Below are 26,906 nucleotides of genomic sequence, written 5' to 3'. Positions count from 1 at the left end.
ATATTTTTTCCCATTTTCAAATTGGACAAAGAAGTTTATGTTCTTACTCTTGAGTTGTAGGAGTTTTTCATATACATGCTAGGTCCAAGTTCTTTGTCAGATATGTGTCTTGCAAATATTTTCTTTCATTCTGTGACTTGCTCTTTTTTTATTTTTTTCAACTTTTAGGTTCCAGGGTACATGTGCAGGTCTGTTACATGGGTAAATTGCACGTTGTAAGGTTTGGTGTACAAATGATCCTGTCCCTGAGGTAGTGAGCATAGTACCCAAAAGGTGGTTTTTCAACCCTTGCTCCCCTCCTACCCTCCTCCTTCTAGTAGTCCCCAGTATCTGTTGTTCCCATCTTGTGTCCATGTGTAGTCAATGTTTAGCTCCCACTTATGAGTGAGAACATGCAATAGGCTAATCACTTAACCTCTGACTGTCCATGTATCAGAATGTATGTTTTCTACTACCTATCTTGAAGTTCATTAATCTTGTTTTTAGCTGTATTTATTCTACATTAAACTCGTATTAAGTTTTAAATTTCAGTTACTTTGTCTTTTCATTCTAGAATATCCCTTTAATTCTCTTTTATACATTTCAATTCTCTGGTGAAATTCTCCATTTTGTCATATGTTTCTTTGTTTATATTTTCTTGAATATGTTAATCATATTTTTTAAAAAAATTCATGTTAACTCTAATATCTGTATTATCTTTGGGTCCATTTCTGTTGTCTGTTTTTGCCTTTGGTCTTGTTTCTTGGCATGGTTGCTTATTTTTGATTGAATGCTGGATATTTCATATAAACAGTTCTGTTGGCTTTGAATGATATGTGTTTTTTTTTCCATCAGAGGGATTCTCTGTGCTAAGTGGTCACTTAGAGCATAGCAGATCTCTTTACTCATTCAGAGCCTGAGCTGAGTTTGCATAGGCTGAGATGATGAGCTCTACTGTAAGATGATAGGATAGCGATAAGCTCTTTCTTTGGGGAACCTTCCCATAGAATATATATCAGCCTTTTCTCTGTGGTCATTCAAGTGTCTGCAGATGAATCCTGTAAAAACTGGCTGTTGGATATACCCCATTTACCCTGATGTGATTACTATACATTTCATGCCTGTATCAGAATATCTCATGTAACCCATAAATATATAACCTAGCAAGTGCCCACAAAAATAAAAAATAAAAAACAAGCAAAAAAACTAGCTTGTCATTGTTTGAGGATTGGCAGTGGAAAAGGGAGTAGGGTTTTCCCATTAATTGTGGAGACTTTTAAAAATTCTCTGTTATGACCCTTATACCTCAACCTTTCTTTCTTGGATGTCAAATACTAAATCTGGGATCTCTGTAGTGTGGGGTAATCAACCAGTTGCCAAAGAAGTGAGCGATAAGTGTAGAGATAATGCATGAACTCTGGAACTATACTGCCTAAGTTTGAGAATCTGCTTTGCCAGAGAGAGTACTAGCTGTGTGATTATGATCAAGTTATTTATTCTTTTTGTGCCTCAACTTTTGTCATCTGTAGGATAGGAACAGTACTTGGACCTATCTCATACACTTAATACAATTAAAATTCTTAGAGCTTCTGTCTTTTAATAATTCGTCTTTTTAAAAAAATTTTCTTATTTTTAAAATTATTATACTTTAAGTTCTAGGGTACATGTACACAATGTGCATGTTTGTTATATATGTGTACATGTGCCATGTTAGTGCACTGCACCCATTAACTCATCATTTACATTAGGTATATCTCCTAATGCTATCCCTCCCCCCCGGCACCCCACAGCAGGCCCTGGTGTGTGACGTTCCCCTTCCTGTGTCCGTGTGTTCTCATTGTTCATTTCCCACCTATGAGTGAGAACATGTGATGTTTGGTTTTCTGTCCTTGTGATAGTTTGCTGAGAATGATAGTTTCCAGCTTCATCCATGTCCCTACAAAGGACATTAACTCATCCTTTTTTATGGCTACATAGTATTCCATGTGTATATGTGCCACATTTTCTTAATCCAGTCTATCATTGATGGACATTTGGGTCGGTTCCAAGTCTTTGCTATTGTGAATAGTGCCACTATAAACATAAGTGTGCATGTGTTTATAATCCTGTTTATAGCAGCAAGATATATAATCCTTTGGGTATATACCCAGTAATGGGATGGCTGGGTCAGATGGTATTTCTAGTTCTAGATCCTTGAGGAATTGCCACACTGTCTTCCACATGGTTGAACTAGTTTACAGTCCCACCAAAAGTGTAAAAGCGTTCCTGTACACCAATAACAGACAAATAGGGCCAAATTATGAGTGAACTCCCATTCACAATTGCTACAAAGAGAATAAAATACCTAGGAATCCAGCTTACAAGGGATGCGAAGTACCTCTTCAAGGAGAACTACAAACCACTGTTCAGTGAAATAAAAGAGGCAACCTACAGAATGGGAGAAAATTTTTATAATCTACCCATCCGATAAAGGGCTAATATCCAGAATCTACAAAGAACTTAAACAAATTTACAAGAAAAAAATCAAACAACCCCATCAAAAAGTGGGCAAAGGATACGAAGAGACTCTTCTCAAAAGAAGACATTCATACAGCCAACAGACACATGAAAAAATGCTCATCATCACTGGCCATCAGAGAAATGCAAATCAAAACCACAATGAGATACCATCTCACACCAGTTAGAATGGCGATAATTAAAAAGTCAGGAAACAGGCCGGGCGCGGTGGCTCACGCCTGTAATTCCAGCACTTTGGGAGGCCAAGACAGGCGGATCACGAGGTCAGGAGATCGAGACCATCCTGGCCAACACGGTGAAACCCCGTCTCTACTAAAAATACAAAAAAAAAATTAGCCGGGTGTAGTGGCAGGCGCCTGTAGTCCCAGCTACTCGGGAGGCTGAGGCAGGAGAATGACGTGAACCCAGGAGGCAGAGCTTGCAGTGAGCCGAGATCATGCCACTGCACTCCAGCCTGGACGACTGAGTGAGACTCTGTCTCAAAAAAAAAAAAAGGTCAGGAAACAACAGGTGCTAGAGAGGATGTGGATAAATCGTTTATCTTAAAATGACTGTCTGCTATCTCCTCTTTATTTCACAAATACATTGTCTCAAACCGAGTATGTTCAATATTAAATTCTTACTTTCTCCCTACACGTGTTTTTTCTTCTGGTCTCCCTTTTCCCAATAAATATATATATTTGCATTTCTTATTTATAATTATTTATATAATGTGGAGCATTTTTATGTGTCTGTTGGCGCTTCGTTTATATTCCTTTGTGAATTATCTTCTCAGATATATTTCCCATTTTCAAATTGGGCAAAGAAGTTTGTGTTCTTATTCTTGAGTTGTAAGAGTTTTTCATATACGTGCTAGGTGCAAGTTCTTTATTAGACAGGGGTGTTGCAAATATTTTCTTTCATTCTGTGGCTGTGTCAGCCTCCTGAGTAGCTGGGATTACAGGCATACGCCTGGCAAATTTTGTACTTTTAGTTGAGATGGGGTTTCTCCATGTTGGTCAGGCTGGTCTCGAACTCCTGACCTCAGATTATCCACCCTCCTTGGCCTCCCGAAGTGCTGGGATTACAGGCATGAGCCACTGCGCCTGTCCTGATACTCGCTTTCTTCAGATAAGACTTTAAGAAGACATTGACCAGAATTTTCCTCCAGACTTCCCTTTCTCACCTGACCAATCCCCCACTTCGTATTGACATTTAACGTTAATACAATCAAAAGACAGTTTGATCTTACAGACCTAGGTGCTAGCTCTTCTCTGATCCATTATGATGATTTTCGTTTATTAATGGAATGTAATTAATTTCCAGATTATGGGGACATATAATATCTTCATGGACATTAGAATTCAAGAGACAGTAATTTAATAATTTTAACAAAATTTGAAGTATTATGAATTGGAGATACAGGAAACATTCATTCTGTGGGAGAATATAGCAGAGATGTAACTTGAGGGATCAGGAAAACTTAGTCTTGGGATTAGACTGAGAAAGAAATAGTTAAAATGGAGATCCAAAAGATAAATAGTAATTATCCTGATGATATTGATAGGTGTAATGTTTGGCATGGTGTCTTCAAAGGCAAGAGAAACAATGGCTTATTCCAGGAATTGAAAATTTATTATCGTTAACATGTCAGCAGAGTTCAGGAGCACCAATGGCAACAGATAAAACTGAAGGGTAGGCAGAAACTTTTTTATTAGTAATTTTAAGGATTTTACACCTTGTGTAGCATAGGGGTCAGGACTTTGGGTTCAGTAGTCCAGATGTGTGTTTGAGCTCTTGTCTCCTCCACATGACTGTAGCAAATCACTTAACCTATTCAAATCTGTTTTATAGTCTGAATAGTGAGAATAATAATAGTACTTCCATCGAAGGGTTATTTTGGGTATCCTGGACTTGATTCTTTTTTTTTTTTTTTTTTGATACTGTTATACTTTAAGTTCTAGGGTACATGTGCACAACGTGCAGGTTTGTTACCTATGTATACATGTGCCATGTTGGTGTGCTGCACCCAAAACTCATCATTTACATTAGGTATATCTCCTAATGCTATCCCTCCCCCCTTCCCCAGCCCCACGACAGGCCCCGTTTTGTGATGTTCCCCTTCCTGTGTCCAAGTGTTCTCACTATTTAATTCCCATCTATGAGTGAGAACATGCGGTGTTTGGTTTTTTGTCCTTGCGATAGTTTGCTGACAATGATGGTTTCCAGCTTTATCCATGTCCCTACAAAGTACGTTAACTCATCCTTTTTTATGGCTGCGTAGTATTCCATGGTGTGTATGTGCCACATTTTCTTAATCTAGTCTACCATTGATGGACATTTGGGTTGGTTCCAAGTCTTTACTGTTGTGAATAGTGCCACTGTAAACATAAGTGTGCTTGTGTTTATAATCCTGTTTATAGCAGCATGATTTATAATCCTTTGGGTATATACCCAGTAATGGGATGGCTGGGTCAAATGGTATTTCTAGTTCTAGATCCTTGAGGAATTGCCACACTGTCTTCCACAATGATTGAACTAGTTTACAGTCCCACCAACAGTGTAAAAGTGTTCCTATTTCTCCACATCCTCTCCAGCACCTGTTGTTTCCTGACTTTTGAATGATCGCCATTCTAACTGGTGTGAGATGGTATCTCATTGTGGTTTTGATTTGCATTTCTCTGGTGGCCACTGATGATGAGCATTTTTTCATGTGTCTCTTGGCTGCATAAATGTCTTCTTTTGAGAAGTGTCTGTTCATATCCTTTGCCCACTTTTTGATGGGGTTGTTTGTTTTTTTCATGTAAATTTGTTTAAGTTCTTTGTAGATTCTGGATATTAGCCCTTTGTCAGATGAGTAGATTGCAAAACATTTTCTCCCATTCCCATTGCCTGTTCACTCTGATGAGAGTTTATTTTGCTGTGCAGAAGCTCTTGAGTTTAATTAGATCCCATTTGTCAATTTTGGCTTTTGTTGCCATTGCTTTTGGTGTTTTAGACATGAAGTCCTTACCCATGCCTATGTCCTGAATGGTATTGCCTAGGTTTTCTTCTAGGATTTTTATGGCTTTAGGTCTAACATTTAAGTATTTAATCCCTCTTGAATTAATTTTTGTATAAGGTGTAAGGAAGGGATCCAGTTTCAGCTTTCTACTTATGGCTAGCCAGTTTTCCCAGCACCATTTATTAAATAGGGAATCTTTTCCCCATTTCTTGTTTTTGTCGGGTTTGTCAAAGATCAGATGGTTGTAGATGTGTGGTATTATTTCTCAGAGCTCTGTTCTGTTCCATTGGTCTATATCTCTGTTTTGGTACCAGTACCATGCTGTTTTGGTTACTGTAGCCTTGTAATATAGTTTGAAGTCAGGTAGCATGATGCCTCCAGCTTTGTTCTTTTGGCTTAGGACTGTCTTGGCAATGCGGGCTGTCTTTTGGTTCCATATGAACTTTAAAGTAGTTTTTTCCAATTCAGTGAAGAAGGTCATTGGTAGCTTGATGGCGATGGCACTGAATCTGTAAAGTACCTTGGGCAGTATGGCCCTTTTCACGACATTGATTCTTCCTATCCATGAGCATGGAATGTTCTTCCATTTGTTTGTGTCCTCTTTTATTTCATTGAGCAGAGGTTTGTAATTCTCCTTGAAGAGGTCCTTCACATCCCTTGTAAGTTGAATTCCCAGGTATTTTATTCTCTTTGAAGCAATTGTGAATGGGAGTTCACTCATGATTTGGCCCTCTGTTTGTCTGTTATTGGTGTATAAGAATGCTTGTGATTTTTGCACATTGATATTGTATCCTGAGACTTTGCTGAAGTTGCTTATCAGCTTAAGGAGATTTTGGTTTGAGACAATGGGGTTTTCTAGATATACAGTCATGTCATCTGCAAACAGGGACGATTTGACATCCTCTTTTCCTAATTGAATACCCTTTATTTCTTTCTCCTGCCTGATTGCCCTGGCCAGAACTTGCAACACTATGTTGAATAGGAGTGGTGAGAGAGGGCATCCCTGTCTTGTGCCAGTTTTCAAAGAGAATGCTTCCAGTTTTTGCCCATTCAGTATGATTTTATCTGTGAGTTTGTCATAAACAGCTCTTATGATTTTGAGATATGTCCCATCAATACCTAATTTATTGTGAGTTTTTAGCATGAAGGGCTGTTGAATTTTGTCAAAGGCCTTTTCTGTGTCTATTGAGATAATCATGTGGTTTTTGTCTTTGGTTCTGTTTATATGCTGGATTATGTTTATTGATTTGCATATGTTGAACCAGCCTTGCATCCCAGGGATGAAGCCCACTTGATCATGGTGGATAAGCTTTTTGATGTGCTGCCGGATTTGGTTTGCCAGTATTTTATTGAGGATTTTTGCATCGACGTTCATCAGGGATATTGGTCTAAAATTCTCTTTTTTTGTTGTGTCTCTGCCAGGCTTTGGTATCAGGATGATGTTGGCCTCGTAAAATGAGTTAGGGAGGATTCCCTCTTTTTCTATTGATTGGAATAGTTTCAGAAGGAATGGTACCAGCTCCTCCTTGTACCTCTGGTTGAATTTGGCTGTGAATCCATCTGGTCCTGGACTTTTTTTGGTTGGTGAGCTATGAATTGTTGCCTCAATTTCAGAGCCTGTCATTGGTCTATTCAGAGATTCAACTTCTTCCTGGTTTAGTCTTGGGAGGGTGTATGTGTCCAGGAATTTATCCATTTTTTCTAGATTTTCTAGTTTATTTGCATAGAGGTGTTTATAGTATTCTCTGATGGCAGTTTGTATTTCTGTGGGATCAGTGGTGATATCCCCTTTATCATTTTTTTGCTACATCTATTTGATTCTTCTCTCTTTTCTTCTTTATTAGTCTTGCTAGTGGTCTATCAGTTTTGTTGATCTTTTCAAAAAACCAGCTCCTTGGATTCATTGATTTTTTTTGAAGGGTTTTTTGTGTCTCTATCTCCTTCAGTTCTGCTCTGTTCTTAGTTATTTCTTGCCTTCTGTTAGCTTTTGAATGTGTTTGCTTTTGCTTCTCCAGTGCTTTCAATTGTGATGTTAGGGTGTCAATTTTAGATCTTTCCTCCTTTCTCTTGTGGGTATTTAATGCTATAAATTTCCCTCTACATGCTGCCTTAAATGTGTCCCAGAGATTCTGGTATGTTGTGTCTTTGTTCTCATTGGTTTCAAAGAACATCTTTATTTCTGCCTTCATTTCGTTATGTACCCATTAGTCATTCAGGAGCAGGTTGTTCAGTTTCCAAGTAGTTGAGCAGTTTTGATTGAGTTTCTTAATCCTGAGTTCTACTTTGATTGCACTGTGGTCTGAGAGACAGTTTGTTATAATTTCTGTTCTTTTCCATTTTCTGAGGAGTGCTTTACTTCTAACTATGTGGTCAATTTTGGAATAAGTGTGATGTGGTGCTGAGAATAATGTATATTCTGTTGATTTGGGGTGGAGAGTTCCGTAGATGTCTGTTAGGTCTGCTTGGTGCAGAGCTGAGTTCAATTCCTGGATATCCTTATTAACTTTCTGTCTTATTGATCTCTCTAATGTTGACAGTGGGGTGTTAAAGTCTCCCATTGTTATTGTGTGGGAGTCTAAGTCTCTTTGTAGGTCTCTAAGGATTTGCTTCAGGAATCTGGGTGTTCCTGTATTGGGTGCATATATATTTAGGATAGTTAGCTCTTCTTGTTGAAATGATCCCTTTACCATTATGTAATGGCCTTCTTTGTCTCTTTTGATCTTTGTTGGTTTAAAGTCTATTTTATCAGAGACTAGGATTGCAACCCCTGCCTTTTTTTTGTTTTCCATTTGCTTGGTAGATCTTCCTCCATCCCTTTATTTTGAGCCTATGTGTGTCTCTGCATGTGAGATGGGTCTCCTGAATACAGCACACTGATGGGTCTTGACTCTTTATCCAATTTCCCAGTCTGTGTCTTTTAATTGGAGCATTTAGCCCATTTATATTTAAGGTTAATATTGTTACGTGTGAATTTGATCCTGTCATTATGATGTTAGCTGGTTATTTTGCTTGTTAGTTGATGCAGTTTCTTCCTAGCATCAATGGTCTTTACAGTTTGGCATGTTTTTGCAGTGACTGGTACCAGTCGTTCCTTTCCATGTTTAGTGCTTCCTTCAGGAGCTCTTATAGGGCAGGCTTTATGGTGACAAAAATCTCTCAGCATTTGCTTGTCTGTAAAGGATTTTATTTCGCCTTCACTTATGAAGCTTAGTTTGGCTGGACATGAAATTCTGCGTTGAAATTCTTTTCTTTAAGAATGTTGAATATTGGCCCCCACTCTCTTCTGGCTGGTAGAGTTTCTGCCGAGAGATCCGCTGTTAGTCTGATGGGCTTCCCTTTGTGGGTAATCCAACCTTTCTCTCTGGCTGCCCTTAACATTTTTTCCTTCATTTCAACTTTGGTGAATCTGACAATTATGTGTCTTGGAATTGCTCTTCTCGAGGAGTATCTTTGTGGTGTTCTCTGTGTTTCCTGAATTTGAATGTTGGCCTGCCTTGCTAGGTTGGGGAAGTTCTCCAGGATAATATCCTGCAGAGTGTTTTCCAACTTGGTTCCATTCTCCCCGTCACTTTCAGGTACACCAATCAGATGTAGATTTGGTGTTTTCACATAGTCCCATATTTCTTGGAGGCTTTGTTCGTTTCTTTTTACTCTTTTTTTCTCTAAACTTCTCTTCTCGCTTCATTTCATTCATTTCATCTTCAATCACTGATACCCTTTCTTCCCATTGATCGAATCGGCTACTGAAGCTTGTGCATTTGTCACGTAGTTCTCGTGCCATGGTTTTCAGCTCCATCAGGTCATTTAAGGACTTCTCTACATTGGTTCTTCTAGTTAGCCATTCGTCTAATCTTTATTCAAGGTTTTTAGCTTCTTTGCGATGGGTTTGAACTTCATCCTTTAGTTTGAAGAAGTTTGATCGTCTGAAGCCTTCTTCTCTCAACTTGTCAAAGTCATTCTCCGTTCAGCTTTGTTCCGTTGCTGGCAAGGAGCTGCGTTCCTTTGGAGGGGGAGAGGCGCTATGATTTTTAGAATTTTCAGCTTTTCTGCTCTGTTTTTTCCCCATCTTTGCAGTTTTATCTACCTTTGGTCTTTGATGATGGTGACATACAGATGGGGTTTTGGTGTGGATGTCCTTTCTCTTTGTTAGATTTCCTTCTAACAGTCAGGACCCTCAGCTGCAGGTCTGTTGGAGTTTGTTGGAAGTCCACTCCAGACCCTGTTTTCCTGGGTATCAGCAGCAGAGGCTGCAGAACAGCGAATATTGCTGAACAGCAAATGTCGCTGCCTGATTATTCCTCTGAAAGTTTCGTCTCAGAGGGGTACCTGCCCATGTGAGGTGTCAGTCTGCCCCTACTGGTGGGTACCTCCCAGTTAGGCTACTTGGGGGTCAGGGACCCTCTTCAGGAGGCAGTCTGTCTGTTCTCAGATCTCAAACTCCGTTCTGGGAGAACCACTACTCTCTTAAAAGCTGTCAGACAGAGACATTTAAGTCTGCAGAGGTTTCTGCTGTCTTTTGTTTGGCTATGCCCTGCCCCTAGAGGTGAAGTCTACAGAGGCAGGCAGGCCTCCTTGAGCTGTGGTGGGCTCCACCCAGTTGGAGCTGCTTTGTTTACCTACTCAAGCCTCAGCAATGGCAGGCGCCCCTCCCCCAGCCTGGCTGCTGCCTTGCAATTTGATGTCAGACTGCTGTGCTAGCAATGAGCCAGGCTCTGTAGGTGTGGGACCCTCTGAGCCAGACGCAGGATATAATCTCCTGGTATGCCCTTTGCTAAGACCCTTGCAAAAACGCAGTATTAGGGTGGGAATGATCCGAGTTTCCAGGTGCAGTCTGTCACAGTTTCGCTTGGCTAGGAAAGGGAATTCCCTGACTGACCCCTTGCGCTTCCTGGGTGAGGCGATGCCTCGCCTGCTTCGGCTCATGCTCAGTGCGCTGCACCCACTGTCCTGCACCCACTGTCCAACAAGCCCCAGTGAGATGAACCCGGTACCTCAGTTGGAAATGCAGAAATCACCCATCTTCTGCATAGCTTGCCCTGGGAACTGTAGACTGGAGCTGTTCCTATTTGGCCATCTTGGAACCGCCTCCTGGACTTGATTCTTATTTGTGGCTTGTATCTTTTTTTTGGACCCTGATGCATCAGGCTCCCTTGACTTCTTGCCATTGTAGCATTCAAATCATGTCAACATAATCCTCCTTTTCCTCATTCTCTCCTTCCTAGGCAACCTTTTGATTATAGCCTGGCTTCCTGTGTAACATGCCTAAAAGGGAGAGAAAATGCTGACCCAAGGACATAGATGCTTGTGCTCTTGCTGGTTTGGGCAGCTGTAGTTATCTCTGTAAATTAAGAAGTTTGCATTCTGATTTTATGTCAATCTTGTGAGCTTGGTTAATGGGAACTATTTCTGAGAGATGGTTCTATTGGTCATGTGCAGTCCCACTGGATTTATGAGATTTCAATATGCAAAATTCACAAAAATGATGTTACTCATGAAGCCTCTTTCAAAGTAGGCAGCCTACTTTCCCTGGGGTTCTCTGCTGCTCCTCTGCTCTTGGCTATGAGTGATTTTATTGTGCATGTTTACGTTTGTATGGGCGTTCTTTTAATTTTTCATTTGGAAGGCATTTAATTTATCATTATATAAATTATCAGAATGATTAATATAGAATTAGTAATGACTGGTAGGACCAACATGTGAATTAAGCATAGAATAGCAAGCTGTTCAGTCATCAGCTGACAAAAGATGTCCTGTTAAGTATTTGATTTTTTGGGATATGAATATTCATTTGTCACTGTAAAGAACTTTTGACACTTTACAGTCATTATGGAAATGACTTTTTAAAAATTTCACAAGCAACAAAACTGTCAGTTTTAATTTTTTCATAACAATTTCTTAAGTTTGGAAAACTGAGTTTCTTTTGGTGGTTCTGAACTGGGATGGGGTAGCTTTCTTGGATGACATTGTGTATGATTGTTTTTGATTGTCACAGTTATTGGGGAAGTGGGGGGAATTATTGATGTTTAATGGGAGGGGAGTGGGGATAATAAATATCCTATGGTGGCTTGGAAAGCAGTCACTGGAAGTAATCCCCAAAGCCTGTTAAGTGGCCCGTTTGGGAAACACGGCCTGCTAGTTTCCTCAAGTAACCTGAGATAACTGTGCCAATAGCACCATCTAGTGAGGGTATTAGGTAATAAGCAAAATCTACTTTTCATCACAGAAATGAGAAAATTTCAAATTCTAAACTTTATTTAAAATAGTACCTTGTAGAATCGTAGACTTTTAGAGCAGGAAGGAAAATTGGAGCTAATTTAATCTACCTTCTCATTTTACAGATAAGAAAACCAGAGTCCAAAGATGTGAAGTGATTTATCTAATAACCTATACCTAGTTAGTAGGAAGACCCTTAGTTCTTGTTTTTCAGGTTAGTATTCTGAGCTTTCATCACAGCAGACTATCTTTGTGTTTTATTTGGGTTACTGTTTTAGGTTCTTTGCTTAATGATTCTTTTAAGAAAGAAAAGAATCAGTAAGTAAGGAGACCATCTTATTTAATAGGTATGTTGTAAAGTAACTTTCATAATGCATACATTATTTTGAACTTAATTTTATCACCCAGATAAATGAGATAGGCTTTTGTGTATTCATCTGATTTTTCATTACTATGATTTGAGCCGTTAAGTCTTATGATAAAACTTTACCTAAGATAGAGGGAAAAAAGTAACATGAAAATTTATTAAAATTTAATTTATTGATTGGTGAACTGACATGCTGGCAATCAAAAGATGCAGAAAATTGGGCAAAAAATCAAGATTAAATGACCAACATATGTCTTTCATTTCTATGTTGGAGCACGTGAAGTATTTTTGATAAATTTTCTCTTAGTGTGAGGGATTGGCAAATACTGCGAATGGCTTAGCTGAAATTACCTCAAGATTATGTTGCATTTAGTTGGAAAAGAGCAATTTTAAATTATTGACTAGAAAAATGTTGTTTAGTGAATAAGTGGGTTACAAAATAAAATGAGCTTTAAGAAGTGCTGCCATCAGCAATATTGGAAAATGATGAACCTATGGAAGTATGTGAGACTGAAATGAACTAGTTTCTGGTAGATGATGACAATAATGATGGTAGTGTATAATAATCAATAACATTTTATTTTATTTTATTTTATTTATTTTTTTGAGACGGAGTCTTGCTGTGTAGCCCAGGCTGGAGTACAGTGGCTCCATCTGGGCTCACTGCAAGCTCCGCCTCCTGGGTTTATGCCATTCTCCTGCCTCAGCCTCCTGAGTAGCTGGGACTACAGGCGCCTGCCACCACGCGCGGCTAATTTTTTGTATTTTTAGTAGAGACAGGGTTTCACCGTGTTAGCCAGGATGGTCTCGATTTTCTGACCTCGTGATCCAGCCGCCTCGGCCTCCCAGAGTGCTGGGATTACAGGCGTGAGGCACCACACCCGGCTTCAGTAACATTCTTAATGTGCTGGGCACTGTCCTGAGTGTATTACATGTGTTCATTCTTTTGATCTTCATAACAACCCTATGAGGTATGGGTAAACCTGAGGGATGGAGGAGTTAAGTAACTTGCCAAAGCTCTCACAGACAGTAAGGTTTCTGCTTCCCAAAGTGGAGATAGATTAGTTTCTGAAAGGGAGCTTTCCATCTTATATTTGCCTGCTGGAAACAGTTTTGGTTTTCTGCAGTATTGCCTCTAAAATATTGATCATTTTTATATCTGTTTTGGTCCCTTTAAATCTTATAACAGCCTCAGTGTATTTTGCTAGCTGTAGGAGCCCAACTCCCCCGACCACAATCCTTTGTAGTATTGTCTCAGATGATTATTTTACCTATCACATGTCTATGTGGAATACAGGAGAGGATGCTACAATGACTGGGACAAGTATAGGGTGTTAATGGTTTCCTAAAAGAAGATTCAGATTCATTCAGTGTCAGGATTTACTTTTGGAAGGGGGTGATGGCTAAGAGGAGCTTTGTTGGAGCGTCTAGTGAATACAGACAGCAAAATTCAGAGATACTTTTCATCTTTGCATTTTTAGTGAAAACGTTGGCTACAGGTAACGGTACAGTTAGGCTTTTACTTGGTCTAGATCTATTTATACATATTTCTCTAGTATTGTTTTGGCATTGGGAAATGGTGAAATTATAAGAACAATTTTTATACTACTGTATTCTTTATGAATATGTCCCACTGAGTTTATAATTTAATAGTAGCAAATTCTTTCTCAATATGTGCATTAATGCATATTCATATACATTTATATTCTCTGGATTGTACTAGAACCTTCTTGTAAATTCATGACATCATCACTTAGGACCAAACATAGCATCTCGCAATTACCATAGGCCTCTGGTTGCTCACCAGGGGAAAGGAAGGATAGAAATAGTGTCCACTATGTTCTGAGTCCTAGACTGGCTGCTTTGCAAGAATTATCACATTTTAACTTGATAATTCACTGCCTTAATTTAGTTTTACAGATGAATCTGAGACTCCTAGAGACTAAATTATTGACCTAGGGGCAAAAACTGTCACCAGACTACTTGGTTTCAAATTAACTAGCTGTTTGAGCTTTGTCAAGTTATGTAGTCACTATGGATCTTGGTTTCTTCATCTAATGTGTAAAGTGAGGGTCCTACCAATATCTACCTCATGAGGTTATTATGAGGATTAAATGAGTTAATATAATGTGTTAATATTTGTAATACACTTAAAACAGTGCCTAGTATGTGGTGTCCTATAAATGACTGTTAATAAATAAAATAATTAGTATTTTGAACCCAGATATTTCTGGTTCTAAAACCTGTAGTCTTTCCATTATCATAGTTTACTGTCTCAAAAAATGTTCTACGACCAAAGTATTTCACTGAGACATATTTTCTTATGTTTCTCTGGCCAGTGGTAGCCATTATTAGTTGTGTTTTAAGAAGGAAAGGTTACCTAGAGTCTAAGTCTTTCTTTGTGTACCTCCAGTTGCTTAATAAGTTATTTAGTTCAGTTCAATAATTTTATTGAAGCAGTGAGTTAGACCGAATTTGTTGCTGTATTAGTCCATTTTCACAGTGCTGTAAAGAAATACCCAAGACTGGGTAATTTATAAAGGAAAGACGTTTAATTGACTCACAGTTCTGCATGGCTGGGGAGGCCTCAGGAAACTTACAATCATGGTGGAAGGGGAAGCAGGTACGTCTTACATGGTGGCAGGAGAGAGAGAGAGTATGTAAGAGCAGGGAAAACTGCCTTATAAAATCATCAGATCCCATGAAAACTCACTCAGTATCATGAGAACAGCATGGGGGAACTGCTCTCATGATCCAGTCACCTCCTACCAGGTCCCTCCCTCGACACATGGGAATTAAAATTTGGATTACAGTTGTTGATGAGATTTGGATGGGGACACAGCCAAACCATATCAGTTGCTCAATAAGTTGTTAGTTTTCTTCAATAATTTTCTTGACGCAGATGAGTTAGACTTGTGATTAACTGAGTATTTATTTTTAAAATGTCTTTATTTTGATCTATCCTTGTTACATTTTTTCTCTTTTTTAGTAAGTACATTTAACATGAGATCTACTCTCTTAACTTTTTAATTATACAATACATACTTAACTATAGGCACATGTTATATATTAGATCTCTAGATCTTATTCATTTTGCATAACTGAGACTTTATATCCATTGAATAGCAACTCCTCATTTCCTCCTACTTCCAGTCCCTGAGAAACACTATTCTTTTCTCTATTTCTACAAGCTTGCTTTAGATACATACCACATCTAAGTGGAATCATGTAGTATTTGTCCATTTGTGACTGGCTTATTTCACTTAGCTTAATGTCCTCAAGGTTTATCCATATTGTTGCATATGACAGGATTTCCATTTTTAAGGCCACATAATATTTCGATGTATGTTTATACCACATTTTCTTAATCTGTTCATTTGTTGAGGAACATTCAGGTTGTTTCCGCTTCTTGGCTATTGTGAATAATGCTGCAATGAATGTGGAGTGCAAATCCCTTTGAGATCCTGATTTCAACTCTTGGATAAATATCCAGAAGTGGGATTGTTAAATCATAATGTTAGTTCTTTTTAAACATTTTTTGAGTAATCTTCATACTGTTTTTCATAAAGGCCACACCATTTTATATTCTCACTGACAATGTACAAGAGTTCCAGTTTCTTCACATCCTTGCCAACACTTATCTCTCTTGTTTTTTTAATAATAGATATCCTAACAGGTGTAAGGTGATATTTCATTGTGATTTTGGTTTGCATTTCCCTGGTGATTAGTGATATTGAACATTTTTTCTAATACCTGTTACCTACTTTTGAATGTCTTTTTTGAAGAAATGTCTATTGAGGTCCTTTGCCCATTTTTTGAATTGGGTTTTTTGTTTTTTCGCTATTGAATTGTAAAAATTCTTTATATATTTTAGAAATTAACTGTTTATCAGATATTTGGTATACAAATGTTTTTTCCCATTCCATAGATTGCCTTTCACTCTGTTTCCTTTGCTGTGCAGAGCTTTTTGGTAGTTCCACTTGTCTATTTTTGCCTTTCGTTTCCTGTGCTTTTGGTATCGTATTCACAAAATCATTGCCAAGACCAAAGTCATGAAACTTTTCCCTTATATTTTCTTCTAGGAGTTTTATAGTTTTAGGTCTTACGTTTAAATCTTTAATCCAGTTTTAGTTGGATTTTGTGTGTAGTGTAAGATAAGGGTCCAGTTTCATTCTTTTGCATGTGAATATTCAGTTTTTCTAGCACCATTTGTTGAAGAGATTGCTCTTTCCTCATTGTGGGATGTGTGTGTGTGTGTGTGTGTGTGTGTGTGTGTTTGAGACAGGGTCTTGCTCTGTCACCCAGGCTAGAGTGCAGTGACGTGATCACAGCTTACTCTAGCCTCGACTCCCCAGGCTCAGGTGATCCTCCCACCTAACCCTCTTGGTCCACAGGTGTGTACCATCACACCTGCCTAATTTTTTGTAGAGATGGTTTCACCATGTTGCCCAGGTTGGTCTTGGACTCCTGGTCTCAAGCAATCCATGTGCCTCAGCCTCCCAAACTGCTGGGATCACAGATATGAGCCACCATGCCTGGCCTCCCATTGTATATTTTTGGTACCCTCATCAAAGATCTGTATTTGTGTGGGCTTAATTTTGGGCTCTCTATTCTGTTCCATTCATTGAATGATTATCTTTATGCTAATACTATACTGTTTTAATTACTGTAGCTTTGTAATATATTTTGAAATCAGGAAGCATGATGCCTCTAGTCTTACTCTTTTTCAAGATTGCTTTGGTGATTTGGGGTTAGTTATGGTTCCATATGAATTTTAGGATTTTTTTTTCTGTTTCTATAAGAAAGTGCCAATGGGATTTTCATAGAGATCTCATTGAATCTGTAGACCACTTTGGGTGGTATGGATATTTTAACAATATTAAGTCTTACAATCCATGAACATGGGATGTCTTTCCATTTATTTGAGTTGTCTTTAATTTCTTTCATTGGTTTTTTTAAAAATACTTTTTAGTGTACAAGGCTTTCACCTCCTTAGTTTGGTTTAATAAGTATTTTATTCTTTTTAATGTTCCTGTAAGTGGAATTGTTTCTTAATTTCCTGTTTGGATAGTTTGTTGTTAGTGTGTAGAACATAACTGATTTTTGTATGCTGATTTTTGTATCCTAATTTTACTGAATTTATTTATTAGTTCTAACAAGTTTTTGTGTGTGTGTGTGTGTGGCGTCTTTAGTTTTCTACTTTTAAGATCATATTATCCAGAAATCATTTTACTTCTTTCTTTCTGATTTAAATGCCTTTTATTTCTTTCTCTTGCCTAATTGCCCTGGCTAGGACTTCCAGTGCTATATTGAACAGAAATGGCAAGATTGGGCATTCTTGCCTTGTTCCTGGACTTAGAGGAAAAAATTTTTGTTTTTCACTATGAAGTGTGATGCTAGCTGTGGACTTTTCATATATAGCTATAATTACATTGAGATAATTTTTTTCTATCTCTAGTGTTTGAGAGTTTTTATCATGAAAGGATGTCTAATTTTGTCAAGTGCTTTTTCTGCATCTGTTGAGATGATCATGTGTTTTTTTATTCTGTTAATGTGATATATCACATTAATTGATTTTTGTGTGTTGAACCATTCTTGATTACCAGGGAATAAATCCTCCTTGGTCATGAGGTGTGATCCTTTTAATATGCTTTTGAATTTGGTTTGCTAGTATTTTGTTCAGAATTTTTGCATTTATGTTCATCAGGGATATTGGCCTGTAATTTTTTTTTTTTGTAGTGTCTTTGGCATAGGTATCAGGGTAATGCTGGCCTCATAAAATGAGTTTGGAAGTGTTCCCTCCTTAATTTTTTGGAAGACTTTGAGAGTTATTGACATTAATTCTTTAAATGTTTTTGGTAGCATTCACCAGTGAGGTCATCTGGTTCTGGTTCTGGGCTTTTCTTTGTTGGAAAGTTTTTTTTATTATTGATTCAATCTCATTAGTTATAGATTTGTTCATATTTCATATTTCTTTATTATTCAATCTTAGTGGGTTATATATTTCTTGGAGTTTATCCATTTCTTCTAGCTTACCCAATTTGTGGGCATATAATTGTTCAGAGTAGTCTCTTATGATCCTTTGTATGGTATAAGTTATAATGGTATGTTGTAATCTGTCCTCTTTCATTTCTGATTTTGTTCATTTAAGGCTTTTTTTTCTTAATTACTCTAAAGACTTGTCAATTTTGTAAATCTTTCCCCCAAAAGCTCTTAGTTTTAGTTTTTTTTCTATTTTTTAATTCTGTTTCCTTTATTTATGCTCTAATCTTTATTATTTCCTTCCTTCTGCAAACTTTGGGCTTAGTTCTTTTTTTTTTATTTTTAGATCTACAGGTATAAAGTTAGTTTGTTTATTTGCTTTCTTTCTTCTTTTTTTAAATGTAGGTGTTTATCACTATAAACTATACTCTTAGAACTGCTTTTGCTGTATCCCATCAGGTTTGTTATATTGTGTTTTCATTTTCATTTGTCTCAAAATCATTTTCTTTTTGTTTTTTTCCTTGACCCATAGGCCGTACAGGAGTGTGTAGTTTGGGAGTATGCTTCAGAATTTCTGTTTAGTACTTTTTTACATTTTCTGAGTCTTTGTTGAAATTCTCACTTTGTTCATGCATTGTTCTGACCTCATTGAGTGTCTTTATGATGGTTATTTTGAATTCTCTTGTTAGATAAATAATATATTTCCCTTTCATTAGGGTTGGTTTCTGAAGATTTATCTTGACCCTTTGGTGCATATTTCTCTGTTTATATTGTTCACTCTTATTGTTGATATCTACACATTAGGAAAAAACAGCAACCTCTTAGCCTTTACCGACTGTCGTTGTACAGGAAAAGATCTTCATCAGTCAGCACAGCAGAGATTCCGAGAACCTCTCAAACCTTCATGGTAGTCCAAACTGCTGTCTTTATTCTTAGTGGTGCCTAGGTGTCTAGGGTCCTGTCTGGTTCATCTGGTCCATATGCTGGGTTCTAGCAGTGCTACAAGACAGATGAGACAGAAGCCAGTCCCTTGGACAGCCCTCAGAAATGTTAGAATGTTGGACACGTGATCTACCTCTTCCCCCAAGCCCTGCCCCAGGAGAAACTGGGCTCTGGAGTTTTTCTTCAACTCATTTAATGCTGAGCTTCAGGGAGTGGTCATGGCAACTGCCTGTATGCTTGTTCAAACTTCTGTTGCGTTATCATTGGCCCCTAGACATCTAGTGTGTTCTAGATTCCATCAGTGCTACAAGGCTGGCAAGACAGGAGCCAGTTCCTAGGGCGGCTCTTAAAAAAGTTGGAATGTTAGATACACAAGCCAACTTTTTCCTTCCCCAAGGAGTGGTGGGGAGCTGCGGGTGTTCTTAGGATCATATGGTGCACTGTATTGAGGGTACGTAATTGCTCTTGCAGATTATGGCAAGAAGGTATCCAATTTTCTACCAGGTTTGATGTGGTTCATTTCGTATTTGTGCAGGTGCAGAAGCATTGCACCTTTAGTTTCAGGATTTCTCACAAAGGGAATTTGTATGTTATTGTTGAATCAGTGTGTTCATGTGGGGAAGGAGGGTTCAGGGCGTCCTATTCTTCCGTCTTGCTGATGTCATCCTGTTACTTATTTTTCCTAAATTGGAAAAATATGAATAAAATACTCATTTTGGAAACAAAATTATCTGACTTTAGTGGGTCTTTGAACTGGGTTTGAGAAGTACAGACAAACTCAACACTCTTATCTTAACATTAAAGTAGATATCTCAAGTCCCTTTTTAATACTTTTAGTTTGGAATACTTTCTAGTCTGTGGGGATAATTAATTTCTTTTTCTATTTCTGCATATCAAATATTGCTTTAAAGATTCCCTTCAGCTGTGTTACTTAGAGATTGAATAGGGAAATATATTGTCTTTTGATTAACAGTTTTAGGCTAGAAATATTAGATAAGTATGCTTTTGGTTTGTATACCACACAAACTTCATGTTAGATAATTCACGAATTTGTAGTCCATTCAAATGTTTATCTTCCAGTTTTCAGAGGGGTTTCTTGTTTGTTAGAATTCTTTCGAGTCATTTTATATTTTTATGAATTATTTTAGAAGAATACTTGTTAATCTCAGCTTTTATTTTTATTGTGAATGTGATTACCTATTATTGAGGGACATATTCCTGTGGGTGTTTCTAATTCAGCATCAAATAATTATTTCTGCATAGATATATATGTTACATATGTACTTTACACATAAGCACACACACATCTTGCATATATAGATAAGTATATGTGTACATGTTTGTTATATACATTTATCTTGTATATTCCTGTTTATATACATATAAACATGTATATCCATATCTGTGCAATAGTGTGTAAAGTACCTTGAATTCTTTTCAACTTAAAATACTCAGAGATCTTAAGGAATTATATTTCTTTAAATATTAAGATTTACTTGAATTTAAAATTTTTTATTTTGCTAACATTTGGAAATGTTTTAATGGCATTTGTTAAGAAACGATGTAGCATGGATATTGACTAGCATGCCGTGTTCTATTAATATATTTGCCTTTTGGGGTTTCACAATTACACTGTTATAAACCTTTTTGAAAGTACATTTTAGTCAGTATAGTATATATCTTTTTTCTTAGTTTTAATGAAAAGTAAAATGGTTGGGAAATATAATCACTTTTTTTCCAGTTACTTATTATAGAAAGAATAAGTTAAGAAATGTGAATAAATTGAACAAATTAATAAAATATTTATTAATAATCCACCTTATGGAGGATTTAAAAATAATTTTAATTATAAAATAATGTATTTTAATATAGTTCGGAAATAAAAGTCCTGCTCCCTCTCCACTATCAGATACCTCAGATACATTCTTAGGGTAGCTACTGTTAACAATTTCTTAAATAGCTTTTCAGATATGTTCTGTGCATATACAAGTATATATGTATGAGTATGTATATGAGTGTATGATGGAATTGTGCATACACATACACAATATCTACATATATTCTTTTAAAAAGCACTAATGTACTTTTATATTACACTTTTATAAGGTACTGTGTTTTATAAGGTATAATATGAATTAAATATATCCTCCGTATACATTGAGAAAAGTGGGTAAATTGATGTGCACAATAAAAATGTCTTCTCTTTATGTTTATTTGAAGTTTTTTTCTGATTGGTCTAGTGGCATAGAAGTAAAGTTCCTTTAATGCAATTTAATAACAGATTATATTTTAAAACTTTATTTTTATGAAAACAAAATTTTTAATTTGTGTAAAAGATTTTACCCTTAATACATGTTCTTAATATTCATCATACTGAAAATAGTGAGCTATCTTTGGTTAGCAGGGTTATTGTGAATGTTGTATATGGGAGGGGCAGGCATTCTGTTACTTCAGTACTGTGATACCATGTTGTTTGAGGTGGGTCTTTTTCTAAGCAATGGGCATGTTCTACTTTTATTAAAATGATGATAGAAAATGACTTTAAAGCATGTAGTGACATAAAGTTGTATTTAAAAAACAATCCTCAAAACTGAACTCATTGTGTGGTTTTACTAATTTTGGTTTTAGGCTTGTGCAGACATAAGAGCCAGTTCAGTGTTTTGGCAGCAAATGGAGTTTGTCGATAGCCTGCATGGCCTACCCAAGATGCCAGAATGGTTATCTACACACCCTTCTCATGGCAATCGAGTTGAACATCTGGACAGACTTATACCTCAGGTGAGCTGACACTGTAGAAGGTGGGACATTGTTTTTACTGTATCATTTATTTTTAATGCTGTCACTTCTGCCTGGTAAAAGAGAGTTCTAGCCTATTAACTATTTTGATTACTATAATTATGGATTATCAGTTGTCAAAGAATTTGACTGAAAAGCAAAATTCTGCTTGTCCACAAGTCTTGGAGAATAAATTGCTGTGTACGGTTGACTTTTCTTAATAATGAAGGTTTAACTCCTTTAGTATGAGACTTGAATTTTAACTGAGTTGATGAAAGTTTAAAACTCAAGGCATATTAAGGTTTTAAACATGTTGATGATAATTTAATCTTTCCTTGGTGATTTAAGCTTTTTGTTAAAAATACTCAGTTAGTGAGCTGTACAAAAGTTTTGGGTCAAATGGATATTAATTGTAGTAGCGATGCTGGAATTTGTTTTTTTAGGAAAAAAAAATCTTCATGTTAGTTTGTTTCTGGTTATTTATTTCTTTATGAAGATAAGAGTGAAGCATTTGCTCTCTGGCTTTTCTTTTTGTAGAATTCATAAGTGGGTCAAGCTGAGGTGGCTTTCTGCCAAGCAGTTTTCAGTATCCTCTGAAAATCTTTTGATTTGTTGACATCATTCAAAATGTTCTTATGGTTTCCATATCAGGACAAAATGGATGTTAGGCATCTCTGAGGCAGGTTACACGCTCTCTTCTATCTCACTTGTGTTAAATTTGGTGGCTTGTTATGAAAGCAGAACATTTTTTAGCAATTTAAGAATTGGTACTGGGCCACGCGCTAAAGCATAGCACAACAGATCCAGGTGTATTATAGAAGTATCTTTCTCATGCCTGTAATCCCAGCACTTTGGGAGGCTGAGGTGGGTGGATCACCTGAGGTCAGGAGTTCGAGACCAGCCTGGCCAACAGGGTGAAACCCCATCTCTACTAAAAATACAAAAATTAGCCCGGTGTGGTGGCATGTGCTTGTAATCCCAGCTACTTGGGAGACTGAGGCAGGAGAATCGCTTGAACCCTGGAGGCGGAGGTTGCAGTGAGCCGAGATTGCTCCGCTGTGCTCCAGTCTGGGCGATAGAGTGAGACTCTGTCTCAAAAAAAAAAAAAGTATCTTTCAGTATAACTTCAAATTCAGCCCAACAAATACTGAGTACCTCTTAAAAGAAAGAAATGATGCTAGATGTGGGGGATACAAAGAGGAATAAGACATGGTTCTTGATATTTACAGGATGCTAAGATACATAAAGAATGATTATTAATACAAGGATATGATTTGTCATAAGAAAAATAAAAATATAGTGGTATACAGTTTGAAGGAAGATGAATCTGCATCTGGTTTGGGATAAGAAACTAGTGCAAGATTTATTCATTCATTCATTTGTTCAATATTTATTGATACTTACTGATAATCTATTCTGTATTCTATTGCTGGGGAATGAGCAAGGAACAAAACAGTCTGTTCTCTTGGAGTTAACATTCTAGTTAGGTAATGCAGATAAGAAACAAACATGTAGTATGCCTGGCAATAATAAGCACTTTGGGAAAAAATAAAGCAGGTTAAAGGTATTAGAGAGGGGCGGGCGGCAGAGAAGGGGTATTAGTCTATGTTCTGTTGTCAAGGAAGGCCTCACTAATCAGAATCTGGAAGGAAGCACGGGAGCAAGTCCTCTAGCTGTCTGGAGGGAGAGAGAGCCTTTCAGGCTGAGGAAGCGGCTGATGCAGAGAACCTAAAGTGAATGTATGTTTGATGTGTTCAGGGAATAGCAAGGAAGACATTGGGGCTGAATGGAGTAAGGGAGGGGAAGAACAGTTCAAGATGAGGTGAAGGGGGACCAGACCATGAAGGATCTTCTAAGTCGTTTTAAGGACTTGACTTTCACTTTAAGTGATAGGGGAAGCTAGTTGAGGGTATTGGGCAGAGGAATGACTTGATTTGACTCATGTTTTATTGTGATCACTGGCATTATTATGTGGAGAGTAGACTAGTAGGCAGGGAGTTTATTTAGGAGACTTGTAATCCTGGTAGGAGATGATGGTGGCTTGGACCAAGGTATCTGGTAGCAGAAAATGGGGGAGAGAATCAGTCAGATTCTAGATATATTTTGAAAGGAGTAATGACAGGATTTGTTGGTAGTTTAGGCATACTTTGTGCCTTTTCTGAGCATTGAGGACAGCCAAGCTTGACTTCTTAACACCTATTTTAGTTTGTTCAGGTTGCTATAACAAAATATCATAGACTGGGTGGCTTATAAACAACAGAAACTTACTTCTCACAGTTTGGAAGGCTGTGAAGTCTTAGATCCAATTTCCAACAGATTTGGTGTCTGGTTAGGGCCCACTTCCCAGCTCATAAACAGCCATCTTCTCCTTGTAACCTCACATGGTAGAAGGGGCAAGGGAGTTCTCAATAGCTTCTTTTATAAGGGCACTAACCCATTCATGAGGGCTCCACCCTTATGGCAATCACCTGCCAAAGGCCCTTACCTCCTGATACCGTTACACTGGGAGTTGGAATTTCAACATACAAATTTTGGCGGGACACAAACATTCAGTCTATATCAGCACCTATCTTAACTAGATGTCATTTATATTCTTAATTTGAATAAAAAATATTTGAGAAAGAAGTAGCAGTGAAATTTACCTGATATAATATGTAGTAATTATTCCTCTTAAAAAGGGACTATAGGCATGGGACATTATGTATTTCATCAGTAACTGACTTGTACTGAGTGAGGATCACTGACTATAAGGTCCTTCATGCTATCCAAGGCCCCCAGGACTTTATTGCACCTGGGAGGCCTGGGCCTGTCTCTAAAGCAATAATAACAGTATGATTTTCTCTTTGATTTTTTCTTTGTATTTTTGCTCAATGAAATTCTAAAAATATGTGGTTTGTTTAATTAGATAATAAATTCTGTTAGCCAACTTTTCATGTGAAGACTTTCCTAAATTTTGAGTTGTCATTTCATCATCAAATTACTGAGCATCTTCAGAGAGGTAAAAACTGTGCTTTAGAGAAGTCTTTAAATAATAATGAATTGATTAATGAGTAGGAAGAAAAATGGCTAGAGAAACAAATGTTATTTGTGAGCCAATGATGAAGACAAAGACATGACACATTTTGCTTCTAAAAATAAACTATCCTAGTTCAGAAACTTAATTTGAAAACCTCATATAATTTCTTATATTCCCCACCCCAAGTGATTAAATTCAATTTGAAAGTAATAAAACTCTATTGCAATATTGGGAATAACTCAGTGGTTGAAGTGAAACTGATAGTACAAGGGTATATTGTTAATTAGAATACACAGTCATAACTCAAAAGATTGGAATTCCCTATTATCGTAGTCTAATTTCTGTAATGAAAGAAGGCAGTTTCTCAGGCAATGTATAGAATTATGTGAGTCTATATACTACCACTACATTTTAAAATTATATTTTATGTAGCATGCTCTAGTACGTATGTTATGTTCTACCTAAGGCTCCTGTCCTTTGACATCTCTAGCAGTATGGTGAAGTGACGATCCCCTCAAAGGCAGTTGAGAATACAGCACTCGAGAGCACAGACAAGTCCAGGCCAGAGATTTCAGAGTTTCAGAGTCATCTAAACAGAAGCGATAGTTGAAGCAATGAGAATGGATGAGTTCCTGTAGGAAGTGATTAGAGAAAAAGATCAAAGTAACAGTATTACATATTTTCCACATTTAATGGATGGGAGGAAGACAGAGCCTGTGCTGGTTCAGATTCATAGGAGGAGAACCAAGAAAGCAGGATTCTGTGGTTCTGTGATTAGAACACAAATTTTGACCATTGTGATTTTTAAACATTAGCTTATTTAAGATTGCATATTTTTATTTCTTATTGGATTCCTTGCATATCGTCACAAAAAATGTATTGTTTCTTACTATAAATGTATTGTTTCTTCTTATAAAACTACTAATCCTATTGGATCAGGGCCCCACCCTTCAGACCTCATTAAACCTTAGTTACCTCCTTTTAGGCCTTATTTCCAAATATAGTTACACTGGAGGTTGGGACTTCAAAATATGAATTTTAGAGGAACACATGAGTCCTTAGCAGACAGTTATGTTTGAGCAGAGATGGGAGGGGTGCAGGAATAGCAGTGTAAAATGGGGTCATTCAGCAATCAAAGAAGGTTTCATTGAGAAGCTGATACTTGAACACAGACTTGAAATAAGTGAAGGAGCCAGGCTTGTGGCTGTCTTGGGGAAGAGTACAAGGCTGTGGGGCAGGAGCAACAACAAGAAAACCAGTGTGGGTGGAATGGGGTGAGCAAGGGAAGGAGGAGGGCGTGGGCCTTTGGCTTTTGTTCACAGAGATGGGACACTAGTGGAGGGATTTGAGCAGAGGACTGGAGGAGTGACAAGGTCACTTATGTTTGAAAACAATGTGATCTACAACTCCTGCAAAGCAGTACCGTAATATAATTTTGGATCATTTTACCATAGTATATTGTTCAGAAAATAGATTAGTTCCTTTCTTGCTTTGTTTTTAAGTCAATTTAACACATCACATTGGAAAAAAAAGCAAATCTTTGCTTTTTAAAATGTGAATTTCAAGATTAAACATGTATAAATTGTCTAGTTAAATATGATCTTGTGATCCATTAGCATTTAAAAAGGATAAATACAGGTTTGTAGCAATTATTACTTGTAGTTAATAAGCTGATGTTATAATTTTATTTAGTTGAAATAATCAGTTAAACACATATTACACATATTTTGGTTATCATAACAACTTGGGTAAAAAATGAAGAGAGATGTATCAATTTGTTGATGTTTAATAGTATGACAGTTTTAAAACTATAGTTAGACTGTTCAGACTTTATGTATATTATAATTTGCCCTTGAGACACCTTATTTAACTTTTTTCTATAAAGATTGTTATAAAATATGAATAGATGTGAATAAATCTGCTTCAAAGATTTATTTTAAAACTGAGAATATTTAGACTGAATTTCTTATTCTCCACTTCACTTATGAACCCCGTTTCTCTCTGCCATCCCCTCTTTGTTGTGTGAAGGGTATGGAGAATGATAGAACGTATAGGAAAAATATTTAATTTGAACTTAGTCATTGTTTATGGTTATGTTTATAATCATAATTTGAATAGGATATATATTTGAA

The 26,906-nt window shown here is 37.1% G+C and overlaps 1 protein-coding gene across 1 annotated transcript in view; it reads left to right on the top strand.

Moving 5' to 3' along the window:
* Positions 1 to 26,906, top strand: part of OMA1 (OMA1 zinc metallopeptidase) — a 67,311-nt gene that overhangs the window by 26,622 nt on the left and 13,783 nt on the right. The window contains exon 8 of the mRNA XM_025368424.1: positions 21,612 to 21,761. Within this exon, the coding sequence (XP_025224209.1) occupies positions 21,612 to 21,761 (150 nt within the window). The remainder of the gene's footprint in view (positions 1 to 21,611; positions 21,762 to 26,906) is intronic.

The sequence above is a fragment of the Theropithecus gelada genome, chromosome 1 (assembly GCF_003255815.1).
Source record: "Theropithecus gelada isolate Dixy chromosome 1, Tgel_1.0, whole genome shotgun sequence".
In the NCBI taxonomy this organism is placed as follows: Eukaryota; Metazoa; Chordata; class Mammalia; order Primates; family Cercopithecidae; genus Theropithecus; species Theropithecus gelada.
The sequence above is the reverse complement of the archived record's forward strand: the minus strand, read 5'-3'. Positions and strand labels throughout refer to the sequence as shown.